This window comes from Saccopteryx bilineata, chromosome 1 (assembly GCF_036850765.1).
Source record: "Saccopteryx bilineata isolate mSacBil1 chromosome 1, mSacBil1_pri_phased_curated, whole genome shotgun sequence".
Classification (NCBI taxonomy): domain Eukaryota; kingdom Metazoa; phylum Chordata; class Mammalia; order Chiroptera; family Emballonuridae; genus Saccopteryx; species Saccopteryx bilineata.
In genome coordinates, this window is record NC_089490.1 from 88,054,806 (window position 1) to 88,077,483 (window position 22,678).

General features: G+C 51.5%; 1 protein-coding gene and 4 non-coding genes across 5 annotated transcripts; all 5 read left to right on the forward strand.

Moving 5' to 3' along the window:
• The first annotated feature begins 944 nt into the window (after positions 1-944).
• On the forward strand, positions 945-8,235 carry RPL3 (ribosomal protein L3). The gene is made up of 10 exons (XM_066257701.1): positions 945-1,096; positions 2,078-2,270; positions 3,271-3,439; positions 4,028-4,163; positions 5,173-5,359; positions 5,783-5,943; positions 6,953-7,054; positions 7,388-7,483; positions 7,813-7,932; positions 8,132-8,235. Exons 1-10 carry the CDS (start codon positions 1,094-1,096, stop codon positions 8,174-8,176), a joined length of 1,212 nt encoding a protein of 403 aa, XP_066113798.1. The 5' UTR covers positions 945-1,093; the 3' UTR covers positions 8,177-8,235.
• On the forward strand, positions 1,597-1,660 carry LOC136321156 (small nucleolar RNA SNORD43). The gene has a single exon (XR_010728446.1). It is a non-coding gene; the product is annotated as a small nucleolar RNA SNORD43 (small nucleolar RNA).
• LOC136321339 (small nucleolar RNA U82P) lies at positions 3,972-4,027 on the forward strand. Its single transcript, XR_010728600.1, has one exon. It is a non-coding gene; the product is annotated as a small nucleolar RNA U82P (small nucleolar RNA).
• LOC136321314 (small nucleolar RNA U83B) lies at positions 5,420-5,513 on the forward strand. Its single transcript, XR_010728578.1, has one exon. It is a non-coding gene; the product is annotated as a small nucleolar RNA U83B (small nucleolar RNA).
• On the forward strand, positions 7,258-7,338 carry LOC136321315 (small nucleolar RNA U83B). The gene has a single exon (XR_010728579.1). It is a non-coding gene; the product is annotated as a small nucleolar RNA U83B (small nucleolar RNA).
• Positions 8,236-22,678: the final 14,443 nt, after the last annotated feature.

Genomic DNA, 22,678 nt, shown 5'->3' on the forward strand with positions numbered 1-22,678 from the left:
CAGGCCCGGAATTCAGAATCAAAGAACAAGATAGGGTGGGATGGAGGTGTAAAGTGATATAAGGGAGAGTGTGTGCTCGCCCTTAGCAGTGAGATAGCAGTAGCCAGTTGGGACAGAGTTGGTGATAGCAGCCTCAGGAATTAGGCTTAATCCTGAGCAGGTGAAGGCATGGGAAGTAACAAGATGAGATTTGATTCTCGGAAAGATTTTGGAGGGTCAAGCTTGGAGACAGGGAGAGCAGATAGGAGCTTCCCGAGTCACCTGGGAGCCCAGGCAGACATCAGAGAGGGTCCTTCATGCAGAGGGTCTGGAAAGCAGGGAAGACCAGCCAAGTTCCCTGTGGGTGGGCAGCTGGACCCATGATCCCGGGTAATGAGACATTTTGCCACTTCGGAGACTGTCAGAACCAAGCTAGGGCCACTGCAGCTGGACAGTGGAGGAGTGGCCAAGATGGGGTTTGAAGAAGGGGTGCCCCAAATCAGGATGCATTAGAGGCAAGTTGGTGTCGCGGAAGCGGCTCTGGGTTGGGAGCCAGAAAGCCAGGGGTTCAGTCTTTTTTCTCCAACTCAGAGCAGGTGAGAGCAGTGCAACTCGTTCCAACTCAGTGTGCTTGCAAAAGGGCAACAAAACTGACCTACTGTGTGGGACGGAAATGGGCACGTGTGAAATTGCTTTGGACTGAAGCCCACAGCTGGGTTATTCAATACAGCGGTGACTACATTTCATGTGAAAAGAAGCGACGCAGCCATCTTCCTTCAGCGGAATGGCACATTTCATCAAATTTGGCTGCTTCCTATCGCCACAGACTCACTGCATTACAGCCCTTTGTCAGCCTTTCCGAAGCTTTTCACTAAGTTTGAACCCAGCCACTCGCCGTAGAGGTTCTAACTCTTGCCTCCGTAATCCATAACTAGCTGGGAACAAGTTTTAGGCGACGACGAGTGTGCGTGGAAATAGCAACCGACATCAGTCCCCCGACCCGACTTCCGCCGCGGGTGCGCGCTCGCACGCCGGAAGAGGCGGGGCCAGACTGCCCTTTATAAATTGCGCGCCGATCTCCACCCGACCTCTACCGGCAACGTTAGGCGGCAGCATGGTACGTAGTAAGGCCCCTTCCTTCTTGTGTGCAGTGGCGGCGTGGCTCAGGCCGCATCGCATCGCCGCCATCTCGGCTCACCCAGCGCCGGGGGCCTGCTCTGGTAGCGCGGGGCACTCAGCGAGATCCGCATTCAGTACGATTTTCGGGAAACACTCAGGCCTATGGTTGGGTTTGGGCCTACTGGTCGGCTGGCGAAAGGCCTCGGAGCGGGAGCTGGGGGACCCAGGCCCGGCAGTTTTCAAGCCATGGATTATTTCTGGGTCTTGATCTCACCACGTTAGTGCTTATCGAGATTGGAGTCCATGAGCACTTGGGCCAGGAGGACCTTAAGTGGGGCCGCTTGGCACTTTAATTCTTACCAAACTGGGAGGTGCAGAAATCGAAGCAGCAGGGAGGAGGGGAGACTTTCGGCAGTTAGGCGGAGGTTGTTGAGTCCTCGTTTTTAAATGTGTAGGGCGGTTGGAACAACTCCTTAGGCCTCTAGAGTTCCCAGGAACCACAGATGATGAACTTACTGACGGGCGGACAGAGAATGTGTGCTGATTGTCATGTTCTGATTTGGCTCTGTCGAGTTCTAGTGGCCTATGTATTATAGTCAGAGGAGCCTTTAGTACTATTATTACCCGCTACCCATCCATTTGTCTCAAAAGTCCCTTTCGTGGTTAAGTCTTTGATTGCATCATAAAGGCACCTGTAAACTAGTTTTTTTAAGTTTGGTGTGCTTTTTTCCTATTTATAGAAAAGTGGGTGTTTTCATTTTGCTAAATGATAAAATGAGGATTTGAGGTAAAAGTTAAACCTAGGTGAATACAGCTTTAGGATGTGTGATCCTGAAAAAAAGGAGTCAAATTATTCTAATTCAGTTGCTGGGTTTCTGGTTTGATTGAGCATTGCTGAGGCTGCTCATAGGATCATTTAGACAGGTAGGAATCAAGAAGTGAGTTATAAATTCAGGTATTGATGTTGGTCATCTCCTAGTCTCACAGGAAGTTCTCAGCTCCCAGGCATGGATCCCTGGGCTTCTTACCTCGGAAACGCAGCAGCCGGCACCGCGGGAAGGTGAAGAGCTTCCCCAAGGATGACTCCTCTAAGCCTGTCCACCTCACAGCCTTCCTGGGCTACAAGGCTGGCATGACCCACATCGTGCGGGAGGTCGATAGGCCAGGATCCAGTATGTACAAATTGTATTCTTCAAGCTGGTTGGGGGGTGGGGGCACCAGACTAGTTGGGGCCAAACTGCCAGAGGGCAGACTTAAGAGATCAACAGTATCTCAGTAGCTGATAGAAATAGAGAAATGAATGTATTTTAGGACTGATTAATATTACTAGGCTACAAGTGGCTGGCCCTCCCAAGTGTAGGTGAAGGAATGTATTGAACTCAAGGAGTATGATGTGGGTAAATTTGACAAAAGTCACAGCATACAGAAGTATGCTGACTTAAAAAGTTTGTGTACTACCTGTCTTTGGGTTGTGAAGTTTGAAGTAGAAGTCACCAAGTAGGAGGACACGGCATTGGTTCCTTATCCATGGTAGCTATTACTGTTAGGTAGTTAATATCTACCTGAGTATAGTGGTATTATGAAACCCCATTATACTTAGGATCTTGCATTGTTTAAGTGATAAGGAATTTGTTTGCCTCTAGAGATTTCTATGGTAGACAAGAACTGAAGCCAGGCTGTTAATTTGCCATTATAGAGTTATATACTTTCTATTTTCATTAAAAATGTCAGTGTATGGCCTGGCCTGTGGCGGTGCAGTAGATGAAGCGTCCATCTGGAGTGCTGAGGTTGCTGGTTTGTAAACCTGGGCTTGTCCAGTCAAGACACATAGGACATAAAAATCTAAACAACTTTCATATCCCGGACGAGCCCCCCCCCCCCAAATCAGTGAACAACTAAAGTGAGGCAACTGAGTTGATGCTTCATGTTCCCCACCTGCCCCTTCCCCCACCCCTGCTCTAAAATCAGTGAAAAGGAAAAGGTCAGTGTATGTAATAAGGGCATCCCTTGGTAGTGTAGACTGCTGACATGGGCTCGTTTCTCTAACCTTCCCTGTTATCTGAAGTAAGTCATCCACTTGGCCTATGTGAGCACCTCACGTTTTCTACAGGACACCCCTCTTTGGGGATTATAGTTAGTCCATTCAGTTCTGACTGCCTGCTTTCTTTGCAGAGGTGAACAAGAAGGAAGTTGTGGAGGCTGTGACCATTGTGGAGACACCGCCCATGGTGATTGTGGGCATTGTGGGCTATGTGGAAACCCCTCGAGGCCTCCGTACTTTCAAAACCATCTTTGCTGAGCATATCAGTGATGAGTGCAAAAGGCGCTTCTATAAGAACTGGTAAGGGAGGGGACACCATGCACACCCTAGGTTAAGGGCTGGAGAGAAGGAACATCTGTGTAGGGGCTTCTTGGCTCTAGCAGGGAGGAGCTGCTCTGGTGTTGGGGTTTGTTGCCTCTGGAATAAAACAGTTCCTAGGGACAGCCTTGAGCAGCTGGTGGCTTCCTGGGCTGGGAGCAGCACCATAAGACTTGAATATTCAGCTTAGTGGGTGTTGGCTGAGGACTTGGTTTGCAGTATTTTCTTGGTTGCTGGGAACTACTAATAGTTAGAAACGAGCAGATAGCAGTGTAACTTCCCTAGTCCATCTGCCTGGGGTGTGGTCTGGGTAATGGCTAGACTGGAGCATGAATTAGTGTGTGTTTGAATGTTTGTGACATATATTAATCTTGTGGACCTCTGCTCAGCTCCGCTCGGCTTTGCCCGATGAGCTCCATCCAGGCTCCGCTTGCCAGTGGAAAAGGCTCCTTAGAAGCCGGCAATGAGCCCTATCCCCACGTGGTGCCCATATGCCTTCCTCTCATCCCGTGGTGGGGTGATGAAGGCCTGCACCCGGTCCCCTTCCCCATCTCTGCTCTGCTCCTGAAGGCATAAATCTAAGAAGAAGGCCTTTACCAAATACTGCAAGAAATGGCAGGATGATGATGGCAAGAAGCAGCTGGAGAAGGACTTCAACAGCATGAAGAAGTATTGCCAGGTCATCCGCGTCATCGCGCACACCCAGGTGAGTGCTCGCCAGTGTGCCCAGAGAGCAGATGTGTCTGCTGCTTCCTGTCTGTGGAGGTGGGGCTTTGAATATTGGGAGTCACCTATTTGGGAAATTCTGTTATCTTGAGTTTGTCCTCAGCACAAACTGATTTTATGCCAAGCCTCTGGATTTTAGGGGGTTGTTAGATTGGTTCAGGTTCCTCAAACTTAATTTCCTAGTGGAGGAGATAAATCAGTGAGCAGCCTGGGGGTTGTTTGAAGTTACACAGCAACATAGCCCAGACATTGGTCTGCCCTTGAATCCTGGGTTCCTGGGGTCAGGTTAAGGCCCATTGCACAGGGGCCTAAGAAAGGGTATATAGTACCTCTAGGACTTGTGGGTTGACTTTCACTTGCCAGCAGGGGGCACTGTGTCCATGTTGACTCTTAAATTAGGGAAACCAGGCCCCATTTTAAGGAATGAGTGTGACTCATGAACACTGGCCGTATGCATTTCTAACCTGGCCAAAGGAGCTCTTGGCTTGGTTACAGTGGGTGCCTCTTTTGTAGTCTGGACACACTCCTGGGCATACACCCTGATTCTGAGTGCTCAGTGACCCTATGTAGTTATTGACAACCATAGCACAGATTTATAGTAGTCCATCACTGAAGAAAGTTCTGTAGGCTAGCACTGGCATGTCTTAACTAAAAGTTTTAGGTTTGGGTTTGTTTTCTAAATGTTACGGTTTATGCTCTTAGCTGTAGTGCTGTCCTGCTGTCCAAAGTATAAGTGTCTTGTTGATAGTAGAGTGAAGTAGGTAGATGGCCAAAGTAAACTAGGGCTATGATCAGGAACATTCAGCTAGTTGGTGGCCAGGATCTAGTTAAGTTGACCTCCCTTGATGTGGGCCCCGTGTGTCTGTTACGAGTTGGCTCATCAGAATTTAAAGGGAATTCTACTCATTGGGGAGTCACAACACAAGAAGGTGACTCGTGTGGGAGAACAGCTTGGAGCTCGGAGCTAAGCTGCATCCATTTCCTCCTAGATGCGTCTGCTTCCTCTGCGCCAGAAGAAGGCCCACCTCATGGAGGTCCAAGTGAATGGAGGCACAGTGGCCGAAAAACTGGACTGGGCCCGTGAGAAACTAGAGCAGCAGGTCCCTGTTAACCAGGTGTTTGGACAGGACGAGATGATAGATGTCATTGGGGTGACCAAGGGCAAAGGCTACAAAGGTGAGCTTTGCAGTGGCCAAATGCTGTGGTTAAATCTTGGGAGAAGGGGTCTCCGACCCAGCTGTTTGGTGATGAGGCTCTGGAATGAGCGCTGGGCACAGCGCCCGAGTCATGCTGCGGAAACATTCCTTGCTGCCTTCCTTCTGAGAACAGTCCTGTGGTCGGGTGGCTGGGGATGTGACCTAGTAAAGGACTAATTTCGAAGACCTGTTCTTTGCACATTTAGAACTAGACAGATAGTCAACTTGGGACAATGGGACCATTAGAGGGTAACAGGCAAATTAAACCTATCTTTGTTATTAAAACTTATCCAGTAGTTGATTGCATATGTTGACTAAGCAATGAACTCAAGTGGGTCTTCCTAGCAGGAAAGGGCCAATGGCATGAGTGCCAAACATCCCAGTAACAGCATGTCTATTCCAGGGGTCACCAGCCGCTGGCACACCAAGAAGCTGCCCCGCAAGACCCACCGAGGGCTGCGCAAGGTTGCCTGTATTGGGGCATGGCATCCTGCCCGGGTGGCCTTCTCTGTGGCCCGAGCTGGGCAGAAAGGCTACCATCATCGCACCGAGATCAATAAGAAGGTGAGGTGCTGGGGGTGGCCATCGGGATAGTTGAATGCTGGGAGGGGGAAGGGGGAAAGGGATCCCAATATAATGGGAGTGAGGATTCCGGTCCCTGGCACTGCACTTCATTGGTGGTGAAGATTCTGAGCATCACATGGATTTAGCCGCTCGTGCAGTGGGCACAGTTCTTGCTCTCTGGTGCTGTAATTTGTAAGGTACCACCCTCAAAGGTGGTTCTGGTGCAGTTGACCTTGGAGTGACTGGCAGTAAGAGCCTTGTCCCTTCTCATGGAGTGTCAGGCTTCTGTCCACTGCCTCAGTTGGATAGCAGAATCTTCTGAGCCTGGACCCCAGAGGATCTAGGCCAGAGTTGCTTTCCCAGAGTCCTTTGCTGGCTAGCTCTACTGCTGGGGGGGGCTACTTGTTCCTAATGGCAGCTTTGCCATCCTCTGTCTAGGGCAGTGGTCCCCAACCCCCGGGCCGCGAACTGGTACCGGTACACAGAGAAAGTAAATACCTTATATTATTTTCATTTTATTTATATTTAAGTCTGAACGATGTTTTATTTTTTAAAAATGCCCAGATTCCCTCTGTTACATCTGTCTAAGACTGGCTCTTGACACTTGTCTCGTAAGGTCAACAATTATATTTAAAAATACCACAGTTTTTACGCTGGTCACATAATTTTATTTTGTGCAGTTATCCGTCCCACCCTAAAGGCCGGTCCATGAAAATATTTTCTGACATTAAACTGGTCCGTGGCCCAAAAAAGGTTGGGGACCACTGGTCTAGGGCAGGGGTCTCAAACTCGCGGGCCGCATGCGGCCCGCCGAACAATTTTGTGCGGCCCGCAGACTAATCCACAAAGTTCAAAATATTTTGGATAAAATTAAGTAAGCCCGTGGATTAGTCTGCGGGCCGCACAAAATTGTTCGGCGGGCCGCGATTTTGAGACCCCTGGTCTAGGGGATATGTGTGAGTCTCCCATTTCCCCTTTCCCAAGAGTTTACACTCATTCCCTTATTCAGATCTATAAGATTGGCCAGGGTTACCTCATCAAAGATGGCAAACTGATCAAGAACAATGCCTCCACTGATTATGACCTGTCTGACAAGAGCATCAATCCTCTGGTGAGTAATGGAAGCTGTCTTCTCAAAGCCTCTGAAGTCCTGGGACTGGCAGATTTCTCTCGTTCTTTTCACCTATGGGGCTGGTTGATTCATGAGGCTGTGTTGCAGTCAATTAATTGGTTCCTGTATAGCAGCCAGCTCTGTTTCCTGCAAAGAGCCTGTCATCTGTCCACTGGTTGGTGAGAAGTGGAATCGCTGGCCTACCTGTTTCGTGATGAGGCTCTGGAATGAGTGCCTGAATGTACTGCAGAGACCTTCCTTGCTGCCTGCCTTCTGAGAACAGGTCTTACCCATTCTTAGCTATACTGACTTAATGGTCTTGCTTTTTCCCAGGGTGGCTTTGTCCACTATGGTGAAGTGACCAATGACTTTGTCATGCTGAAAGGCTGTGTGGTGGGAACTAAGAAGCGAGTGCTCACCCTCCGCAAGGTAAGATTGGGGGCCCAGGGGGTACCAGGAACCTGGGGAGGAGGGCAGAGAAGTTTATTAGCATAAGGAGCACAGTCCAGCAGATAGGCTGAGCTTTGTTAAGGAGGAGACTTCAAAGGAAAAGAAGCGGATCTGCTGTTCTTTGAAGTCTCGGAGGAGGAAATTCCAGCATGGCCCAGCTGTTTGCTTCTGTTTTCATATGTGAAGCCAGTTCCTTGGCTACAACCAGCCCAACAATGAGAGTTGATCTTCTGTTCTCTTAGGCCTATGAAATAAGATGGTGTGGAGAAAAGCCTTGATCAGAACTAATCTTTCTCCTTGGCCCACAGTCCTTGCTGGTGCAGACCAAACGGCGGGCCCTGGAGAAGATTGACCTTAAGTTTATTGACACCACCTCCAAGTTTGGCCATGGCCGCTTCCAGACAGTGGAAGAGAAGAAGGCGTTCATGGTGAGCACCTACCTGGCTGTCCTTGGGCTCAGGTTGGCGTGGCATGCAGTTACCGTCATCTGTCAGCCTGCCTTCTGCCCATCTGGAGCTGGGGAGACTGGCCCAGAATCTCTGATCTTAGTAGGGTGTGGCTTGTTCTTAATCAACAGCCTGCCTTTTTCTCCACCTCTAACTTTGTCACCTGTACCTTTTCTTACAGGGACCACTTAAGAAAGACCGAATTGCAAAGGAAGAAGGAGCCTAATGTTAGGAATAGATTGTGCAGCTGGTGGGGTTGCAATAAAAATTATTTTCCATTGATAATCTGCCTCTGATTTGACTTTCTCCAGTGTTGACTGCTTTCACATGGCCCTCGTGCTCCCCGAGCAGGCTGCCCTTGGCCCCTTACACCCGTGTGCCTCCTTTGCCCTGCCCCCTGCCTGGCCCAGTACTTGGAGCAGACTGGTGTAGGGGTAGACTAAAGCCTAGTCTGGGTCTGCCTTGAACTTTTGAAACTAGCCTGGGGCAGTAAGCTTTGTGCAAAATGTTTGTCACCTGGGTGAAGCGGAGGGGGATCAGCTGTAGCAGTGTTTGCACAGCTTGGGTGGCAGCTGTGGAGATGGGAAGGTGGTGAGGACTTGCTGTTCCATGACGTTTCTGTCGAGTGTGCAAATGAGCAATTTAGTTAATCCAGGCAGGAGCAGGATCCAGTTACGGCTTGCTGAGGTTCTCTCGTGGCCTGCAGCCAGGTTTTGACACTGGCAGAGGACTGGTGGGAGAGGGGCTGTCATGTAGGCCCGCCCTGCACCTGGTGCTGGGTGGAAACACTTCAGTACTGTATTGGCTCAGGTAGGCCCTGGTGGTTTTAATGGGTTCACCCAGCTTTATTCAAGAGGAGTCTGTGGCCATGTATAGGGTAAATGCCCTGTCCAGGTCCATTTAGGTCTGGGTCTCCCTGGGGGATTTGGGTCAGCCCCACACCTTGCTGGAGGTGTCTATCTTGTACTGTCAGCATGTTGAATGTGTGCCGTTGACCAGGCTAGACATTGAATATTGAGCGTTGGCTTTTCTAGAACAGCCACGCCTATGATTTGACCTACTTTTTAGGGATCGAATTGGTCTCAGTGAACCCCAACAGCATTTAAAGGCTGTTCCCTGCATCTGTCACTGCTGAGGGCAGAGAACAGCTGGAGCCACTGACTGCCCTGTGCAGTCTGGTAGCTAAACCAGTCACCTGGGTTCTGGTTCTATTATGAAAAGTGATGGGGTGGGGTTGATAGGGAGGAGCAGGAAGCGTCAACTGCCATATATGCCTTGTCCAGGTTGTTTAACTGGTGACTTCAGCATTTCAGATTGACACTTATCCACTACACCACAGGTCAGGCCCATGTACTGGTTCTTAATGGAGGTGGTCCACATTGTCTGGTTTCCAATAAGCGTGGCACCCCCACGAATGAAGGCTTTAAAATATAGTTCAAGATCCAGAGGAGATTATTGATGGGGTCCTGAGGCAGGGGGAGGCTTGGAGTAAACTGAGCAGGAGTCCTTGGCCTAGGTCCCCCATGTGTCTGCTCAACATTTCTGAAGCCCCTTCTGAACTTGGATTGAACCTAAGCAGTCACTTCTGGGCTAATACAGAAGACCCCCTCCCACTAATTCCATAGTGCTTCCCACCTGTTCAGGATTTAGTGCCTGGAGCTGCACTTCAGGATGGAGCCACCAGGGGGCGAGAGTGACACCCAGCTGGACCAGCTCCTCGGTTCTGCAAGATTGCCTCCCTACTGGCTTTGAAGGGGGCAGAGTGCCTCCCCTCAGGGTGTCCTATGATGCTCCACTTCTGGGAGCCAAGCCCACAACCAGAGGGGTCAGGACCTGCCCAAGGCAGAGCTACGAAAGGGGCTTGGGCTCTGCTTCTGCGGGAGTCCGTTTGTAGTCAGGTCCTGGGGAGGATGCTGAGCAGGCTGCACCTACTGCCCTTGCTCATCCTGGTGGGCCTCCCCTCCCACCTTTAGGCCTGCCCTGGAGTGCAGCTGCCCACCCAGCCCAGGTAGGAAGGGCTTTGCTGGTCTGATTCTGGCCGGTCTCGCCCTGTCCAGGGCTCTGTTCAGTTGTAGGTACAGGTAGCTTGGGCACTTCTGGGGCTGTAGGGTACAGCGGACAAAAGTTCCCCTCTCCCCAAGAAGAGTAGCTTGCGCCCTTCTAGGCTGAGAACATATTCACATGCAGTACCACAGATACACAGGTAACAGGCTGTCACCATAGTCATGTGTCCCCCTGTATGTGACACACGCATAGAAAGTCATTTTCAGGGGCAGGCTTGCTTGACCAGGTGGCTGAGCCTTTGGCTCCTGATCATTCCCATAACCCCCATCCTAATTTCTGCCCTGCCCGTGGCCAGTGAATGACCTTGGACACATCCCAAAACAGTTTCAAGCCTTAGTCACATCTAGTGGTGACTTGCTACCTCGGTGGTGATTTGGGCACCAAATGAGGAAGACTCAGTGGGTGCACAGATCAGCTGGAGTTATGTGGTTAAGATGAACAACAAGGGCTTCCTGGGGCCAGTGTGAAAGCAACCGCGTGCGTGTGCGTGTGCGTGTGCGTGTGTGTGTGTGTGTGTGATCAGCTTCACTTAAGAAATACTGAGTGCTACTGTGGACACAGCAGTCCGGCAGGTGCTGGGAGCGATGGAGAACTCAAGGCCCTTCTCTCAAGGACCTTAATTTCTAGTTGGGAGTTGCAGACAGTAAACATTGGTAAACAGAGATTTAGGAGTGATGAATGCTATGAAGAAATAAAACAGGCCACTGGGGGGGGGGGGGTGATAGGGGCATGGGAAACCTGAGAGTGTAAAGGATTCAGCCCACAGTGACAACCTAAGCAGTGGGAACAGCAGGTGCAAAGGCCCTTAGGTGGGAGCGAGGCTTCTGGGCTCAAATTCTTGGGAGGCAGCTCCCCAGAGCAAGGTCTGAGGAAGCTCAGTGAAGGCAGGACTGGCTCCCTTCTGCTTCCCTAGTGAGGGCCTGGCACATAGTAAGTGCTCAATAAATGTTATTCTCTATGTCTCTGGGATTCACCCATGTTTGTGCATGTGTCTGGGTGTCCCAGGCTGGGGTCCCCAAGCATTTCGTGGGCCTGTGGTTGATGGGGCAGCTGTCTCTGTCTCTTGTAGTCTGTGCCTGTGCTTGTCGCTGAGGGTGCGTCTCTGAGTGCCTGTTGGCCTGTGCTTCCTGTCACCAGAACCCCTAGACAGGCCTCGCTGGAATCCTGTGGTGATAGAACAAAGATCTCATTCCATTCCTCCTGGAAAAAAAATTTTTTTAAACCTGTTGGGAATTTCTGAGCAAGTGGGAACAAGGAGGTGGCAGGAGCCACCATCGCCTTAAAAGGCACGACAACCGGTGACTTTGCTGAGCTCACCTGGTGATAGCCTTGGGGGTGGGGGGTTGGGTAGCTGGCTGCCACCTGGTGGGCACACCTTAAAGTGTTTTCCACTCGATCCATGCTGACGAGCTTGACAGTGGGGGGCTGCGCTGCTGGGCCCTCTGCTCTCTTACCCCCATTCCCCTTCCACTGGCTCTCAGCACATAGCTATTCGTCTAAATCTTCAGTGGGTTCCCTGCCCTCCATGTGGTGTCTCCCTGCTCAGGCTGTCACTCACAGTCTCCAGCATCGTGCCTCTCCCTGCCAGGTCCAGTATCCTGGCCTGCTCCCAGCAGCCCAAATAGCTATCCCCGCCCTTTCAACAGCAGGCTCAAAAGCAAGGCTGGAGGGTTGACAGGGGAGGAACGCCCAGGAGTCTAGGAGTGAGGGAAGCAGCACCCCGGAAACATCCAGGGCCTGTTAACACACCAGAAATGTTAAAATGTCATGTTCTCAGCATTCATCAGCCCCCTGGGCCCACCAGCACAACACTGCCCAAGGCCCAAATTCATCAGCCCCTGGCTCACAATAACCAGTACTCACAATGACTTTGAATGCCATGCCCAAGCCAGCGGGGTCGTAGTAATTGTGAATACCTTACCGATATCAGACACTGTCCTAAGTACTTTAGTATATAAATATGACCTTCTACCCTTTCAGGCAGTTTCTATTATCACCTCATTTCACAGATGAGAAACTGGGGCTCAGAGAGGATGAGCAACTTGCCCAGGGGCACACAATATATATGGGAAACCTGAGAGTGTAAAGGATTCAGCCTACAGTGACAACCTAAGCAGTGGCAACAGCAGGTGCAAAGGCCCTTAGGTGGGAGCGAGGCTTCTGGGCTCAAATTCTTGGGAGGCAGCTCCCCAGAGCAGGGTCTGAGGGAGCTCAGTGAAGGCAGGACTGGCTCCCTTCTGCTTCCCTAGTGAGGGCCTGGCACATAGTAAGTGCTCAATAAATGTTATTCTCTATGTCTCTGGGATTCACCCATGTTTGTGCATGTGTCTGGGTGTCCCAGACCGGGTTCCCCAGGCATTTCATGGGGTTGGAATTTGAGCCTGGCACCTCTTGACCCTAACCCTCATTATGCTGCTAGGGGTCTGTAAGGCACATTTCACCTCAAGGGAGGAGTGGGGTGCTCTGATTGACCACCTACCCTGTGCCAAACCTTTTGCTAGCCTCTTTCAGAGTTCCTTTATCTAATCCTTACAACCACTATTCCCATTTCACAGATGGGGAATGTGGGAGTCTAGAGAGAGAGAACACTTTGAGGAACACAGAGCCAGAGTATGTATGTTCTGCCGGATGTCTCAGTTGCTGCATCTCACTGAGTGGTCACAGCAGTCTGTGAGCTGTGAGCTGTGAGTCCGAGTTCCTGTCACCACTCCTGATTTCACAATGAGGAAACTGAGGCATGGAGCAACAGCCTCTCAGCTCAGGCTTTTAGGAGCTGTGAAGCAGGGCTTCAAATCCCAGCTCTGGAAATTCAATGTGAACCACTGTACTGCACTGCTCTCCACTGTGGGGGCCTGGAGGCTCCTGTGAGATGGGGAGAGGGTGCCACTCCCCAGCGGCCACTGCTGTCCCAGTATGCCCCAGCCCCTCACAGGCTCACGTGGGCCCCTGCTTAGTGATAGATGGGGGCAGTAAGGGATGCTGCCCTGGGGCTGCTAGCAGACAGGTGGGGGTGGGGAGCCGACCACAGCCAGCCTCATCCTCCTAGGGCCCTGTCCTCACAGCTGGCTTCAGGTCACTGGCTTCATGTGACTTTGGAGAAGTGGCGCCTCAATGCCCCAGCCCCACACAGCCAGCAGAGAAAAGCGCTATGAGAGAAGGCACTAAAGATAGCCGGCCTGAGACTTCCCCATCCTCACTAGCCACCGCCTTGTCCTCATGGCTCCTTAGCAGCTGCGCCCCTCCCACTCCCCATCAGGCCACTCCTTGGAGCCAGGTCACCCAGCTTGGAGCACAGCACAGGGAACGTGCGATCGTCATGGTATGAAGAGCCATCACCTTCTGGGTACCCCACCAGACAAGAATGTGCCTTGTCCTGCTCATGCAATCCCCTCGACAAGGGGCAGGTGCATTATCATCACTTCTCGGGGGAAGCCAGAGCAGATGAGACATGAGCCCATTCACATAACAGTGCCTGTGGGCACCCCTTGACACTGACACAGCACTCCATTTTTCATGTGGCCAGGGCCCTGAACATGCTAGCATGGCAACATTAAGACCCATTCAGACATCAGGCCAGCACCCATTTACCTGTGAGTCTATCTCTACCGTGTAGAAGCATTTACACCAGGGAAATTGGTGACACTACATTTGGGCTGTTCTTCCAGACAGCTGGTTGTTAAACACTTACCAACCGGCCTCCCCCTTCTGATCTGCTGGAGACTCTCAGGCTGAACCTAACCAGAAGCTGGCAAAGTTGCTGGGCTCATGCGTCCCTAGAGGTCAGCAACCTGGGGCACAGGACAAAGGGTGAGAGGGTAAATCGAGGATCTGGAGAGGCAAGCACAGTGATCCAGCCCCAAGACTAATACCTTCTCTGCCTCCCTGGGCCAGGCACTATCCTGAGCACTTTACAGAGATAATCAGAGGCAGGCCCCCTCCACTCCGAAGCTTTCTGTGGCTCTACATTGCACATTCATTGATTCATATATGCAAAAGATATATGAAGCATTTCTATCTGTTAGGCACCTTGGTGTGGCATTCAAGGCTCCTTACAATTTGGCCCCAGACTAGCCACCAGCTCATCACAAGCTGCTGTGCCTCCACCATGTGGGGCCACCAGAGTTGTCCTGCCCAGACCTCGTGGTTGTGTCAAAGTGGCTTCATGCAGTGGGGCAAGAGCAGGCAAGGGCTGGGTCCTGGCTGTCTCCCCTCAGGGCCTCATAAACACTCATAGGGCTGGAGGGAGGATTCATTGGGATCCTACACAGGATGTGTGCCCAGCCCCGCTGCTGGCATGGGGTGCACACCCAATGTGTTGCCCACGTTCTCCATCAGTAAATACCAAGTGGGTGGCTGCCACATGAGAAGGCAGTATTATTTCTATTTCACAGATGGCAAAACCAGGTCTCAGAGAGAGCAGTTGACTTGCTCAGACTCACATAGCCATCACGGGGCTCTGCCTGGTCCACACCCACGGTCCACCAAGCCAGAGGCAGCGATTAGCTGCCAATCAGCCCCCCAGCTACTGGTTTGCCTTTCAGGGTGAGCTTGATTCACATGAAACTTTGAATTTGGAAGTTTGCAGCTTTGCTTTTATCTTTAAAAGCCTGATCAACAGCACATACCGGACACAATAAGCTGTGTCTCCTCAGCCTGGGGGTCCTTTTCAGCCAGGGGACAAAAGAACACCAGCTATACAGGAACCTCTTGGCAAGAGAGCATTTTCCAGATGAATCCTGAGGCATGGTGGGTGCCTTCACATTTCCTTCATGTTGCGAACACCAGTGGCAAGTCTGATCTGCACTGGCTGGTTGTCGTATGGGATGGTGACTAGGCTGGGCATCAGGATGGTTTGGCCCTCGTCCTAGCTGCCCTGAGAACTCAATGTGCAGGCCTCAGTTTTCTCATTTGAAGCATGGGGGCTTAGGGAAGGCTGGGTTTGACAATTTTTCAGCTCTGAGATTGGGAGATGCTGACGGCCAAAGGCCAGTGCAGTGTGAGGAGGGACAGACAGAGAGACAGAGAGCGATTCAGTGAGCTGCAGCAATCAGGGAAGGCTTCCTGAAAGAGAATGCTTGTGCTGAGCTGTGAAGACTGAGCAATACCCTGACCGGGGCTAATCTGAATAGGCATGCAAGAAAGGGTTGGGAAGCACAATTCAAAGGAATGAGTTAGTAATAGATATCAGGCACCACAGGAAGCAAGTGTGTGGAAATGTTGAGGGTAGGTTATGGGAAGTCTTCCCTGAGACTGTCCCTTGCACCTTATCACAAAGGGTTCCACCTCCTCAGACCAGGATGGTTGTGGGTGGGGGTGGAGAAGTTTACCTGGTGGCTCGTAGTACACCGTGTGCCAGGCACCACACCTGGTGCTTGCCCTGCACTAGCTCATTTGCTGCTCTTCTAGGGGAAGCAGGCACTAGGGGGACCTCCATTTCACAGAGGGGAATCTGGACTTCACTCCCAGGCCCCTCTGGGTATCTTTACCTGGCGGAGAGGAAGGAGAGGAAGACTTTCACAGCGGCAGGTGGCCAGTGCCTCAGAGCCTCTGTACAGACTGTTACCCCTGCCTGAAGTGCTTCTCCTTATTTTCTGTGGGTAACCCCAATTCATCCTCTGGGCTTGACTCCAATGTCACCTCCTTCTGGAAGCTTCTCCTGACTCCCACCTCTGTCAGGGTCCTCTGATATTTACTCTTTCTGTCCCCTCTGCTTCTTACTTGCCACCCACACTGTGGCTGTTGCTGCATTATCATTTTTCCTTCTCTTGGTTCCGAGTCTATCTTTCCAGCCAGTGGCTGTATCTCTTGTGCTATTTTTGTGCCCTCTGCACCCAGCACAGTAGTGAGCACATAGTAGGTGTTCAATAACTATTTGTTATTGACAGAAGGCATGAATAAGAAAATTTAAGAATGAACAAAGAGATTTTTCTGAAGTTCTCCCAGATGGTCAGGGCAGCACGGCACCCTCTCGTGCCTTCTGTCTGGTTTCCCCGCTTCCGTTCTGAGCACTCATGTCTATTCCCCGTCCAGCAGCCTGAGCAATTCTGTTAAAACTTAAGTTAGCTTGCATTTCTCCATGTTGAGTTTCAGTTTCACAAGATGATAAGGGTTATAAGAATGCATATATATTTGACACACTTAAAATGTATGTTTAAAAATAGTTAAGATAGTAAAGTTTATGTTACATGTAGTTTGCCATTTGCCACAATTATATATATATATAAAATGCATCCATTCTCTGCAGTAGACCCTGAAGGGCCCCCAGTGGAGGCAGAGTGAAGGCCCAAGTCACCATGGTGGCCCAGCCTCCCTCCCTCTCTGCACTCATCCAAGGCCACACTGCTCTCTTCTCCATGTTCCTCTAGCATGGCAGGTTCCCTCCTGCCTCAGGGCCTTTGCACTAACTCTCCCTCTTTCTGGATTGTCCGTCCTGCAGAAATTTGCAGAGATGCCACTTTCTCAGTGAGGCTTTCCATAATTACTCTACCTCCGTGGCACCCTACGCCCTGGCACTGATGCCCCAGCGGGTTCACCGTGTCTCTTTTTCACAGCACCTGCTACCATCTGTAGACTGAACTTATTCCTCGTGTTTACTGTCTCTTCCCCACTCCCTTTCTTTTCGTCACTGTTCTTCAAGTTTCCAGAGAATCAGGGTGGGAAGGGATGTGGTCTGGAGCACGTGAGAGAGAAGGGAGAACTCCAAGACGGCAGCAACTTCCTCAAAGCAAATTTAGGAAAAGTTGAAGTGAAAAAGGCTTGGACAGCTGAGTGCTTCCTGCAGCCAGTCCCAGAGGCCAAGGGTGTGTGTCCCTGTCTCTGAGTCTCTCTCTGTGTGTAGTGTGAGTAGGGGGAAGGTTCTAAAGCAGATGTGCTTTGACATTCGCGGTCAGGGATGGGGATGACGGGAGTCTGCCAGGGGCAGCTTCAGGTTCGGTCCTCAGTTTAGACAGAGGCCCCACCTGCCTCGGTTTCCCCTCTGCACTGGACTGAGGGTGAGGCGGGGAGGATAATAATGCGTGATTGTTAAAGACCTTGCACACCTCAGGGGCCAGATGCCAAGGATTGTTTCCATTCATAGGAGAAATTCCTGGCCTTTCCTGCCAGGAGAAAATTCCAAGCTCCTGCAGCTGGGGAGGGTGGGGGGACCCTGCCACTCCCTGTGACCACATACCTGCCGCCCAAACCTGTGGCATCAACGGCTTTCTTTTTCTTCTCCTTCCCTCTCTTGGCAAATGTAGCAGTTCAGGGCCCCAAAGAGGGGCCCTCAGCTCTTTCTGTTTGCTCAGAAGCGCCCCTTCTCTTCCCCTCTCTCTTCCTATGCTTGCTATTCCAAGGCAGGGGCCACAGGCAACGGCCCCCTCCAGGCCCTGGCTTGTTCTGCTCCTAGATGTCTGTAGTCTGGGTGATGGGAAGAACGCAGGCCCATGTCCTCTGGGACAATGAGATTGTTGTTTGAGAATTTTCTGCTTCTAAGAGCTCTTGCTCCCAGAATTCCCTAAATTCGTTTTCATGGTTTTGATCTTTGGTTGCAAGATGCTGCATTTCTGGAATTATTTCATTCTAGGAGTTCTTCTGCCTGGAACGAAAAATGGTCCAATGTTTTATGGTCCTGGAATTTTCTGGTTGTAAGAACCCATGGTTCTAGAATTTCTACTTCAAAGGCACTGTGATTCCAAAAGTTTGGATCCAGTTGTCTGTAGTTCCGATGCCACACCTGGAGTTCATGGTGCCACAGGGGCTAGGGCGGGGACGGTGGTGGGGTGGTGCAGTGAAAGGCCAGGTGGGCTGGTGTGGATGTTGGTGGCAACTCCTGTGCTGACAGCTGGGCAGGGTCCTTGCCTGAGCTCATGGCAGCTGGTCCTGACCCAGGACCAGTAGGGAATGGTGGGCAGAGGGGACCCAGAAAAGGCCAGGCCCACTGAACTCACAAGTGGCTGAGCGTTATGGACCCACCTAGGGCAATCCCCCATTGAATAAGTGGGGACTCCAGGCAGAGCCAGGGAGGAAGGGGCTTTCTTGGTCCCACCAAGGGCAGGGACAGCTCAAGACCCCTGCCCTGCTCCTCCATTGCTAGTTCAGAGCTCTTTCCTGGGGGTCTCATGTTAAGTAGCCCCTCAGACACTTCCCTTTTCTCTGGATATTTGATCTCTGGTCACAGAGTGACACCCCCATCCCTCTTGTCCCCCAAACACCCCTGTTCTCCAAGGTCAGGAGCTCAGAGTTTGACACCAGGGGGCCTCAGTCTTCCCATCTGGGCTCTGGGAGGCAGTGAGCTATATCAGCTTGCCTGGCTCCCACCACATCCACTCTGACTGCTTCTCCCATCCCCTGGCCCTTCCCCAAGCTCCCCTGTGCCCTCCTGACTGTGAAGAGTCCCTGCCCCTCCCTGGCCCCGCTTGGCATGCTCCCAGCAGGCTCGTGGGAGCTGGAATTTGGAGCGGTCCCTGGCGTGTGTGTGCTGCCTCCCGCCTGCCGGGACACCTCCCCTGACTCAGGGCCAGAAATTCTTCCCTCTTGCTCCCAACAAGCCCCCAGGGAAGAAGGAGCTGTGGGAAGGGGCAAGGAACATGTTGGATGTCAAGACTGTGTTGGAGGTAAGAGGAAGCCACAGTCTGGGAGCACCCAAGGTAGGACAGGCTGGAGAGAGCAGAGGAAGTGTGGAATGTGGGCTCTGACCACGTTTCCCAACCTTTGTTTTCAATCCCATGATGTGCAAAGACAATGACTGTTTTAGAGTTCCTCGATATCCTTCTATGGATTCATTCATTGATTCAGATATTTACTGAATACCTACTATGTTCTAGGCATTGCACTAGGTGTTGAGGATACAGCTATGAATAGAGCAGAGAGGAACCCTGTCCACATGTGTGAGGACACATGATAAACACAGATATGCTCTGGGAGATCAGTGCAGAGGGAGGTTTATGCAAAGGCACAAATCAAATGGGCCCTGGGTAACAGAGTGGCTGGGGGTAGCTTCTGCAGATCAGGGAGGGCTTTTTGGAGGAGACACCTGGGGAGGAGATGTAAGTGGTGAGAGGAAGGCGACCTGTGATGGTGGGGCCAGTTGTGTAGGCCAGACAGCAAGGGAGAGGCTGGAACAGGATCCCAGCATCAGTGAGGAGAAACTATAGGGGGCTGGGAGAGGGATGAGGAAGTTAGAGGTGACGCAGGCATTGGCATCTTTGTCTCATGTGGTTTGATGTTCATCGGTGCTTTCAGTTGAGAAGGTTTTTCTGGCTGCCGGGTGGAAAATGGACTGTTGGGGGTGGCAGGGCAGAAGGAAGGATGAGAGATGAGGGTCAATTGTCCAGGTGAGAGAGGATGGAGTCTGGGACCAGGTGGTGGCCATAGAGGGGGTACAGGTGGTCAGATTCTGGTACAATTTTAGAGTGAGAGCTTTACTGATCAATTAGATGTGGACAGAGGTGAGCTGGCTAATAACTGATTTGCAGGGTGGGTGGGGATTCCATTGGTTGGGTTGGGGAAAATCCTGATTTGTAGCATTTGCCAATTTTTGTGGTGTGAATATACCCACTCTGGTCAATTTCAAGCTACTAATGTGAAGTCACTGGACTCAGAGTGGGGGACAGATGCACAGGTAATGCATCATACTATAGCATTTCTGCTCTACAGAGACCAGAGGCATCACAGATAATAGTAAAATTTGGTAAAAAAAAAAAAAATAATAGCAGGTGATGAGTTTTGAGTATATATTTCCTTGAAAGTTTAAATACTTTAATTTTACTTTTTTAAATTTTACTCCCTTGGCTCAGCGGTAGAGCGTCGGCCTGGCGTGCGGGGGACCCGGGTTCGATTCCCGGCCAGGGCACATAGGAGAAGCGCCCATCTGCTTCTCCACCCCCGCCCCCCCTCCTTCCTCTCTGTCTCTCTCTTCCCCTCCCGCAGGCAAGGCTCCATTGGAGCAAAGATGGCCCGGGAGCTGGGGATGGCTCCTTGGCCTCTGCCCCAGGCGCTAGAGTGGCTCTGGTCGCCGCAGAGAGACGCCCCGGAGGGGCAGAGCATCGCCCCCTGGTGGGCAGAGCGTCGCCCCTGGTGGGCGTGCCGGGTGGATCCCGGTCGGGCACATGCGGGAGTCTGTCTGACTGTCTCTCCCCGTTTCCAGCTTCAGAAAAATACAAAAAAGAAAAAATAAATAAATAAATAAATTTTACTCCCACCGCACCACCACAGGTCAGGCTCTCTTCCATTTTTCATGCCTCTTCTACCATTCTAACAATAGGGTGTTGGAGAGGATGCCGCCCACTGGGGAGGCAGTCAGACTCCCACATGGGGAGGCAGTCAGACAGACTTCTGCATGCGCTCACCGGGATCTACCCAGCATGCCCACCAGGGGGCGGTGCTCCACCCATCTGGGGTGTTGCTCTGTTCCGACCAGAGCCATCCCAGTGCCTGAGGCAGAGGCCATGGAGCCATCCTCAGCGCCCGGGCCAACTTTGCTCCAATGGAGTCTCGGCTGCAGGAGAGGAAGAGAGAGACAGAGAGGAAGGAGAGGGGGAGGGGTGGAGAAGCAGATGGGTGCTTCTCCTGTGTGCTCTGGCTGGAAATTGAACCCAGGACTCTGGCACGCCAGGTTGACACTCTACCACTGAGCCAACTGGCCAGGGCCTAAATACTTTAATTTTAATAATGATCTTGTTTAAAAGAGAGCTTGCAACATTTGTGGATGTTTAATAATGGCTGAGGGGGGCGGTTTCTTCACAGGGCTAGGTGCAGGAAATGGGATCAGGGAGGCTGCATGTTTTCTGGGCAGCAGGTGGACGAAGCATGGAGATGAGGTTGTGGGAGGAGCACGTGGTCGGGAAGATTCCGAGCTGTGCTCCCCCTACGTTGAGTTCCTGGGGGCGTGGATCACATTGCGGACGGGTAGTTTTATTGCTAGCTTTACCCAGTGGCCAGATAAATTTCTATTGAACGAGTACAAAAAACATTTCACGTAAATGTTAAAGGCATGCTTTAAAAGTTAATACCCATTGCATTTTGAAGTTATTTATCACATGTTCTTACAAACTAATATCTTTTTAAAGTATGATACTTTGTGGTATGGACACCAGCCTGGCCTTGCAGCCTCTGAGCCCCTCTTGAACACAGCCTCTATTCTCTTCCGTTCTTTTTTTTTAAATTTTTTTTAGATTTTATTTATTCATTTTTAGAGAGAGAGAGAGAAAGGGACAGAGAAGAGGGGAGGAGCAAGAAGCATCAACTCCCTTTTGTGCCTTGACCAGTCAAGCCCAGGGTTTTGAACCGGCAACCTCAGCATTCCAGGTCGACACTTTATCCACCGCACCACCACAGGTCAGGCTCTCTTCCATTTTTCATGCCTCTTCTACCATTCTAACAATAGGGTGTTGGGGAGGATGCCGCCCACTGGGAATGATGTCCCGGGGATCGTGCTTAGAGGGCAGAGCACTGTGCTGGAAGACAGTAGGACCGGGTCCCTCCATGGATCTGTCCCCTAACTTGCTATATAAAATTGGGAAATGTCCTTTTGGACATCCATTTTTCTATGTGTAAAATGAGGAACTTGAACCAGATGTGATGGGCACTTTGATTGTCTCTACTCTGGTTTTCAAGGCACCTGGGGCCAATCACTTCTCAGGGGCTTTGACTCCTGATGGGGGTTGGCCCCAGGGCTGGTGATCTATTTCCAACCGCCCACATGGCCCCGCCCCTGCATACCTGGTCTTTTAGCTCTGTGGCCCAGAGCAGTCTGACTTGCCAGTGATGTCACTACTGGGGAGACAGTGACTTCAGGAGGGGGTTAGCCTGCTTCAGGCTCCTCAGGCCTAGCGCCAGACCTGCTTCCTGTGAGGAGCCTTTATGGATTACTCTGATATATTTAGGGGTTACCTTAGCCCCTGGTTTTATTGCCTGTAGAACACTTATCTGTCTCCATCTGAGTCTATTTTCTCTTGAACTGACTGCCCTGATTTCCCTCTCACCTCTCAGCCCCCAGCCATGCCTGCCTGGGACATGGACTCATTACACATATTGTGGACAACCAAACCAATGTGGGCAGACTAGCCTGCTTTGTGGATTGGGCACATGTCCTCGCAGCAAGATTTAGTTTGGTCGCCACTTGATCCTGGATGCTCTCTCCACACCGCCCACCAGGCCTCTCTGTGCTAGGCTGTTCCCTGCAGGAGACGCAGGGCGAGGGCCAGATCTCACCTTAGTTGCATCCTTGCTGGGTGGCCTTGGCAAGCTCCTTCCTTCCCTGATTTGGCTTCCTGAACTGCAAATGGCAATATTGCACATGGGCCAGGGACAGAAAGGGCCAGCACAATCAACCCACGGGAGGAGCGGTGGTTGGGGTGCCCAGTGGCCCACCAGATGTGTGGGGGGGTGTTGGGAAGAGGAGGAGTAATTAATTGGGGGTCCTGGGGTTTAGATTTTGGCCTGTGTGATTTAGGGCAAGTCACCTCCCCTCACTGATCCTAGCTTGGTGCCAAGATAAATGGCATGGCTGCCCCTCTGGGCTGGGCACTGAGAGGGGGCTGCTTGGGCTTGTGGAGCCCCACCTGGGAACAGGAGGGTACTGGGCGTTGTCAGAGGCTGGGGGCAATGACAGCTCAAAATGTCTGGGCAGACAATAAGCACAGTGTGTGGGGGCCCAGGGAGATGCGTGTGGGGGCACAGTGGC

Excerpts from the sequence above, each read along its gene's own strand:
- RPL3 (XM_066257701.1), top strand. Across the intron at positions 7,055-7,387 it reads ACAAGAGCATCAATCCTCTG|GGTGGCTTTGTCCACTATGG; the intron begins GTGAGTAATGGA and ends GCTTTTTCCCAG. Across the intron at positions 7,484-7,812 it reads GAGTGCTCACCCTCCGCAAG|TCCTTGCTGGTGCAGACCAA; the intron begins GTAAGATTGGGG and ends CTTGGCCCACAG.